Genomic DNA, 8,674 nt, shown 5'->3' on the forward strand with positions numbered 1-8,674 from the left:
GCGCTGGTGAGCACGCTCATGAACTGTTCGCCCGTGCCACGAGTGGGGTTACTGTGCAGAGCGCATAAAGCAGACCCTTCACGCTATAGCGAGGGGTAGAGCGAGGGATCGCAGATGACGTCGTGCTCGCGGACGGATTAAAAAGATTAAACCTAAATGGCTCGCGAATTATACTTTGGCGGCCGTTAATATACCTGGGCGGCCCGCCCGAGTAAGATTTGTGGGAAACCCTGCTATCTTACCAGTTCTTATGCAAATCTCTCTCTCTCTCTCTCTCTCTCTCTCTCTCTCTCTCTCTCGCTCTCTCTATTTTCTATCTCTCTCTTCTCCCTTCTCTCTTTTCTCTCTCTCTCTCTCTCTCTTCTCTCATCTCTCTTTTCTCTCTCTCTCTCTCTCTCTTCTCTCATCTCTCTTTTCTCTCTCTCTCTCTCTAAATGTTGGTGCGCAAATGCGCTTTTTTTCAAATGATCCGGTGCTCCTTTTTGGCAGGGGGTGCGCATGCGCACCTGTTACAGTTATGTGCAGCCCTGTATATAAATAAACTTGCCTTGCCTTTGAATATGTCAACCACAGTAATAGAGGTTAAGTGTTAAAACTATTGTATACATTTATAGACACTTCACTTAATGTAATTTAACACTCTATGAAAATAATGATTTGCTGGCATTTCAAACCAGATGAGTAAAACTTTTAGTCCTTTTTTCTTATTGGTTATGTTATTTCTGTATGTCTGTTTTCAGGCTACGGACCCAGATCTGGGGGCAAGCGGTCAGGTCAATTATCGACTCGTCAACCACCAGAAGCTGTTTTCCATCAACGCCACCGGAGCGATCACAACCACGATGCCCCTGGACAGAGAGGTCAGCGAAAGGATAGATATGTTTAGATTACACATGACAAAGAAAGTGGCAACGATAAAAGTACGGAATAAATTGTTCACTGTAGTCTTGATGTTTGACCGTGATTCTCCGTAATCTTCCAGGTTCAAAGTCACTACTTCCTGATCGTTGAAGCGCGGGATGGTGCAGTGAATCCTCGCAGATCCAGGTTAACACTGTCCATCACCGTCCTGGATGTAGATGACAACAGCCCCGTATTCACACAACACACCTACAATGTCAGCGTGCCAGAGAACAGCCCAAAAGACACAGTCATATTACAGTTAAAGGTGAGTGAGTGGATCTATGGCAACTGATGTAGCGTGTACTGTAACTTTAAAAAAAACTGCTAATAATAGTTATGATAAAGAATGATGGTCCTTATAAAACTAAAACTAATTTAAGGGCTCCTTATACTTGGAAGTCCTACATTCAGGTACTGAGTCCAGTATTAAGGACTCATCACAATAGTCACATTTTGAGTTATTTATCCACATCTTCTATGAAATTACCAAATAGGTTTAGTTTGACTTTCTAGCCAGCGCTGGAGATGTCTAAAAAAAACGTGGAACTTTAATTTGAAATCACATTGGAAACACAACAAGTTGCAGATGAATATAAAAAAAGCATTTTACCCGTCTAGCTTCATAGAAACATACTTATAGAAATTTAAATAATATCCGTGCAACCAACACAGTCTCTCCCACAGGCGTTTCAGACTTACCAGCTCAACACAGACCTAATAAAAGTATATTATGTTACTAACTCCAGGACATATTATGTACAGTAAATGCTTGCCCTTCTGGCAAATATAAAAAATGTAACTTGCCATACATTTAAAAGGTGATGATATTACTTTCTTTCCCATTCTCCGACTTTCTCTTTCTCTCTGTAGGCAATAGACGCTGACCTCGGCTCCAACCTCACATATAAAATCAGGGCTGAAGGCTCGGACCAGGAGATCGTTCGGCTGTTCCACATTGACCCGGTGACAGGGCAGCTGTCTGTTCTCAAAGTTCTTGACTTTGAGGCCCTGACTGAATCAGAACCCACGTACACTTTCACAGTAGAGGCCAGGGATGCAGAGGGAACCATGCCTCCAGGACTAGCCTCTGTTACTGTCAGGATCATGGTGAGTGTGTGGGTGTGTTCATGCTGGGCTCACACCAGTGTCTTTGCATTCATTAGCACAAAAGCTAGTACATTATTCTCTTGTGTGCAAACTTTGAAATCCCAAACTTTATAGTTACCGCTGTGAGAGCCACACCCTCTCAAGATGAACCCACAGGGGCATCACAGCAGTATAGCTGCCAATTTCGGTCCCTTTCCTACTATCTTTGTTTTTCTTAGTTTTAGTTTGAAGTGTGGGACAAGTTTTTAAATCAATCACGCCAGACACTGTGGGAAAATCATAAAACACTATCCGTCTGTGCTTTCCTCAGATTCAAACTTTATGGGCCTCTCTAGTACTTTGGACACCTGCTGTGATAAACAAAACAAAAAGAGAGTACCCTCAGGTTGACTATCCTGAGACTTTTCCATGTACTACTTTTATAAATTGATTTATTTTTGTAATCTAAGCTTCCGGACCTTTAAAAGAGCTCATATATTAACATTTATATACGTAAGGTTAAAGGCTCAAGGGTTATATAACCTGGATATGGTGTTTTTACAGTAAACAGCTGTTGCTTTTTCCCTCCCTTGTGGAGCCAGATGTTCCCGAACCTGTAAAGAATAATGTGGCTTTCGTGAATCATTTTGTTGACTGCAGAGAGGTAGTGATAATGACATTAAGTAAAAGTAGGAAAGTGAAAGCAAACTTCTTAAAAAACTCAGTTGTACATCATGAGGATTAAACATGTAAAACATTTCAGGCACCTACTGGAAAACAGAAACAGCTTGGTGTAATGTATGTTTATAATCCTAAACACTTACTTTTTCTGTGTTTATTTCTCTCCAGGACATGAATGACTTTTCTCCGGTATTCACCCAGTCAATGTACCGAGGCCTGGTTGCCCCTAATGCCGTCAAGGGAACCATCGTAACCACGGTGATGGCCAATGACTCTGACCCTGCGGTGAGCATTTCCAGCTGCTGCTATTCGATTAAACTGCTTTTCACTGTCTGTTCCTCAAATTAAGTATCAGAATGATGCGTGATAATGATGCTTACCCTCCCTGTGTGAGTGTTTTGAATGTGTTTGTACTCCTTTTCCACATTTTTTGACCTTGTTGTAGCACTTAGCGATACCTCCATTGGGCTTTTAACTCTTAACATCTTCGTTAGTCAGTCTGCTTTATTTTGCTTGCTGTGAAATGAAGGTTACTTGACTTGAGAGTCCCATAGTGAGCCATTAGATAGTCTGGTGCGGTTAACTCCGGTTGTAAAAAGTTCATAGCGGGGTCTAAGTGCAGTATGAATATAGCTTATGAGTTTGCTGAGTCACGCAGCCTTTTGTTTAGATGCAGATCTAAAATGCAGCGGCTGTGTGAAAAATAGCTCTTGCCTTTATCGGGAACAACCAACTGGTAAATTTGCAATTTTACAGGATAATAAATCCATGAATACAAATATATAAAAAAGACAGGAAACACCATAGTCTCTTGACTTTGAATTACTGCTCAAAAAGCAATTAACTTATATTTCCATCCCCCGTCTCTGTGTGGAATCTTCTACCCCGGCGATATTATGTCATACGTCTCTTTAAAAGGCCCATGTTCCTTATATTAATGTGTTTGCCGTTTTCCTACATCAGCAAAATCTGATACAGACATCAGGCTAGACTCTCTCGGGTCAGAAAGTTACATTTAACAGTCAAGGCTATATGCTATAAAGGCTCCTGGCGCTCAAAAAGGTACTAAAAAACACCTTAACAGCTTTGGAAATATGTTTTATCAATGTCAATTATACCATTCTTACACACAATTTGCCTCTGAGGTAGGGCTGCTCGATTATGGCAAAAATCATAATCTCGATTATTTGGGTCAATAATTGTAATTGCGATTATTAAATGCGATTATTCATTGACCTTAGGTCAATGAATAATCGCATTTAATAATCGCAATTACAATTATTGACCCAAATAATCGAGATTATGATTTTTGCCATAATCGAGCAGCCCTACCTCAGANATGAACAGGTACGAGGTAAAACAAGAATCCATGAACAGGTACGAGCTAAAACAAGAATCCATGAACAGGTACGAGGTAAAACAAGAATCCATGAACAGGTACGAGGTAGTAGCATCCAAACAAAAGGTGACCAACATGAAGGGAGACATGAACGACAAATAATGAACCAACATCGAACACAGGAAGAGACAAGACTAAATACAGGGAGGGGTAATCACGAGACGAGAAACAGCCGGGCAGGGAAGGAGAAACACAAGGGCAACAGGTGAACACAATCAGACAATCAGACACACCGGGGAAACTAACGACAGGGAGAACAGAATAGCAAAATAAACCAAACTAAGATCGTGACAGAGAGGATCTTTCAACATGTCTTAGTCATGATGACTTTATTGCTTTATTAGGATTAAGGCCATGCATTTGATATGCTAAACAATGACTAAGCTGTTACCATCCAAGGTGTCATGTTTACCAGACAGTTGCCACAACGATCTGTTGCCAGTAAACAAAAATGCTTCTAAGGTCAAGTTTCCATTAAAAGACCACTAAAAGATTCAGTGTTGCAGTGTCAGTATCATTTAACAACCGTCTCTAGAAACTGCTTTCAAAACAAAGGGTAAAACAATATAGATCTTTTAATTATTAATAAGGTAAATAGCCATTATGTTGTTTTTAGCAGTTGTGAGCAAGATTTAGTAGAAGCATTTCAGTTGTGAGCATTATTTCTTTAGCTTTCATTAAATAACGGCTTGTAGTGAGCCAGCAAAAGTTTACTCTAACAAATTATTACAAAGATTTGTACCTCAGAGTAGGGCTGCTCAATTAATCGTATTTTAATCGCAATTACGATTATGGCTTGCAACGATTACGAAAACAACGTAATCGAAATAAAACGATTATTCTTTTATTATTACTTTTTTTTTTTTTTTTATAATTTTTTTTTTGCGGTTTTCAGTTAAATTATACTTAAAGTTCAGGGTAATCAAATGTTAAAAACATAATGTTCACATTTTTTCTCTCCAATAAATGGATGTTTTCAAGGTCAATGAATAATCGCATTTAATAATCGCAATTACAATTATTGACCCAAATAATCGAGATTATGATTTTTGCCATAATCGAGCAGCCCTAGCCCATATAGTTAAAAATACAACATCAAATGATTGTAGATATTCAATATAAACACATGTTCCTGCACATTATTGTTCATTGGTATTCAATTCTTCTTCTGATTGCCACCATTAACGTGTGTCAATATTACTATATTATAAGACAGAACACATGGTGGTGCTTACACAAAGAGTACCCTCCGAGTGTCTCCTATCTTCCCTCCATCTCCCACAGTAAGTGTGTCGTATCCTCTTTCCAGGTCAAACTCTTCAAATGAAAGCTTTATCACCTGGAAAAACAAAAAGAAAGCAAGCACAGAAACAGTTATAGATACAGACAATGAGCAAAGGTGAGAATAGATCAAAGTAAAAAGGAAGACAACAAAAGAGAGAGTTCTTTATAAATGCCTGCAGGTATGGCCTCTTGCTGATTCACCCTCACAATTTCCAGCAATGTCACTGGGGACATATGAAAGCTTAGAATTGAAATGGGAATTCTGTTTGACAAACTACTTACTGAAGATAATTGAAGATAAGGGCTGCATGTTAATAACACTAAATGAATAATAGTATTTTGTAAACAAAAAAAAGATACTTTTAGAAAAAATAGGCAGGCTCTGCCAACCTCATGACCTCATGGCAAAACATAGGTACGGACAGTCCTAGAGAGTAATGTTCTTCTCAATTACCTTCAGGAGTGAAACAATACTGCAGTAACATATTTTCTGTAGTACTGTATATTATATTGTTAATGTGAATTTGGAAAAATAAGGTACATTGAGAAAAAAGAAAGAAAACTATGAGTAGTTGGAAGATGTTTTCCTCGTAGCAGGAGGCAACAAATGTTGGAGAAATACTGAAACACTGCTCTAAAAATGTGTGAGTAATGATAAACCAGAGAGAGGGAGAGACAACCGGTGTTCTTGGCTGTGACCATGCTCTAATTTAATGAAAGCTGCTTTGCCAAAGGTATACCAATTAATTTGACAGTGACGTATTGATATTTCTAAAATAATCCATCTTTAATGCAAGAAGGCAGAGAGAAGGAACAGAACTCCAAAACAGAAAGCAGCCTTGCTTTTATTTGGAAGCATCCTCTGTTATATTCATAGTTAAACAAATCTCTTCAGGGAGCCATGTCTGCTGCACCCTGCAACACATCATTCCGCTGTTGAACACTGAGAAAGTAGGTGTTTAATGCCTTACTTGCAGGCACGTTTGTGGCTGTAGTTGCATGCATACAGCACTGGGTCATCAATCTACTGTGCCCTCTAAAATGCCGTAATACTGGTCTTCTATTATTTGCTGCTTGTCCATTATTTATTAGCTCTTGATCATTTCCCTGACAGAATGGGAGATGGCATATTTCCGCCGTGTTCAGAAAACCTGCTGGTCTCGTTCAGGCAGTCTCTGGTGTATTGAGCACTAATATGAACCATGAACATGTGATGTTGTGGATGAGAATCCATCACATGGCAAATCACACCAGAGTGAGGAAAGACCCTACCACAGGTGTTACGGATGTACAAATCATTTAAACTAGGCATAAACAGCTGTGCATAGCTAAGCCTTTGGCCGTGCTTTGTCAAAATAAAATTGGATAGCAAATGTTCAAATAATGTAAAAGGATATGGAGTCCTCTAAGGAATTTACTGCAATCATGACAGGAATGGCAAAGAAGCCACTGTAACTGGAGAGATCGGTATTCACAGGTTTGAATGTATTCATAAACACACACAATCTCTAAAACAGTGCAACATGATAAACCAAAGGGCTATCATTACAATAAAAATAGCATGTTTATTTTTTTATATCAGCAACTTATGTTCAAGATGCAACTCAATAAATGTGAGGCTCATACTTGTAGAACGCTTCTTTATATCTTAATTATACACTACAGTGTGAAGCCTCTGGCAATGTTTATTGTTTCTAAAATGGCTAGAAATAATGTGAGAAAAATGAAAAACAGTATTGTGAGGTAATAACTTCTGGTTAATGACAAATCACAGGGAGCATTAATATGCTATTGTTGTGCTATTATGATTGTAACAAATTATCCCTTTATCTTAAGGTTTATAGAGACCCATGGGTTTCTGTAGAAGAGTTTTAGGGATACATCATCATCATCACCACTGTCAAACATTTCAGATATTTCTACACTCTATAGAGTATATTTAATTCATCACCAGTTGTGCCTCTAGTTTAACCTGTTGAGCCCCACGGACCTGCGGGCGGGGGCAAAAATGCAACATCTGCAAGAAACAGCGTCTGAGGGCTTCTTAAAATGTAACAAACTATGAATGTGTATATCCACTTAATGGGAAGAAACTCAGCTAACTGACGATACGAACCATTTTCACCGAAAAAAAACACAAGTCTCACAAGAAGTGTCTAAATGAGCCCTGAGCGAAAAAATGCTAACGCACTTAGCACACGGTAGAAATACGTTATTACTTATCGGATCTGCACAAACAAGATATCAGACAATTAAAGCTGAGATTCCACAGATTCTAGAGCAGGGGTATTGAACTAAAATTCAATGAGGTCCAGAACATCTGCAAAGGTCCGGAACATCAAAATGTCTAACTTGCTTTATGAATTAGTGTGATATTGAAGTAGCTGTAGCTTTATCAACGTCTGCATGTAATCAACAACTAACTGCTAATCAAATAAATAAAGTACAATTCATAAACAACATTATTTATTGTCAATTAACATTGAAGTATACAGTAAATACTGTGGATATGTGTAATGTTCCTCTCGGGCTGCATTTACAAATAAAATAGAGAAAATAAATAAAATAGCTTTTGAAAATATGTGCATCTTAAAAGTGCTTGATTTTAGATAAATAAAATAAAGTGTAGCAGCAGCTTGAGTTTCTCTTTTTCTTTGTTAACCGTTTCACATCATGACTTAACAGTTTCAGACGATTATAGAACAATATCAGTCTTTACACATCATAACAATTGAAGAGTTTTAAAGTTTCTCTTTCTTTCCCTCTTATATTGCAGTCCCTCACTCACTTTGTTTTAATTCAGTGCGAGAATTGAGCTCGAGCTTGTCCTGCCAGGAGTTTAAATCTGGGCTGAAATTGTGTCAGGGCCATTCTCAGGCGGTTGCAGGTGCTCATTTGGTTAGCCTCGGTTAGCCTGCGCTGAAACGATATTTATTTTTTGTGACCTCAGTTCTGACTTGAGAGGGAATGTTTGGTCAAACACTTTGTGTTTTGTCTCATAGTGGCGTTTTGGCACTTTTAGTGAGCGCCACGGTCTCTGAACAAATGAGACACACTGGTTCTGTGCTCCCAGTGGGCAGGATGAACATGAATGAGTCCCACTCAGGGTTAAAAGCTCTGTTCTCACTGTCCACTTTCCTCTTCTTGGAGAGCGCCATGTGTAATTATTTGTCTCTCCTGTCTGCCGCTAACACGCCTGTTCAATCTCCTCTCCGCTTCTCTCCCTGTATCGCTAATTATTCTCTTCGCACTTTCCTCTCCGCTTCTCTCTGCCGCGCTCTCACCTCTTCTTCTGTGTTTCTCTCCCTGTATCGCTCACTT

General features: G+C 39.0%; 1 protein-coding gene across 1 annotated transcript in view; it reads left to right on the plus strand.

Moving 5' to 3' along the window:
• LOC104967368 (CUB and sushi domain-containing protein 1-like) overlaps window positions 1-8,674 on the plus strand; it is a 192,487-nt gene that overhangs the window by 17,113 nt on the left and 166,700 nt on the right. The window contains 4 exon segments of the mRNA XM_010796776.1: window positions 741-860; window positions 983-1,168; window positions 1,774-2,010; window positions 2,839-2,955. Coding sequence (XP_010795078.1) covers window positions 741-860; window positions 983-1,168; window positions 1,774-2,010; window positions 2,839-2,955 — 660 coding nt within the window.

The sequence above is a fragment of the Notothenia coriiceps genome, unplaced genomic scaffold (genome assembly GCF_000735185.1).
Source record: "Notothenia coriiceps isolate Sejong01 unplaced genomic scaffold, NC01 NC01_scaffold00037250, whole genome shotgun sequence".
Classification (NCBI taxonomy): Eukaryota; Metazoa; Chordata; class Actinopteri; order Perciformes; family Nototheniidae; genus Notothenia; species Notothenia coriiceps.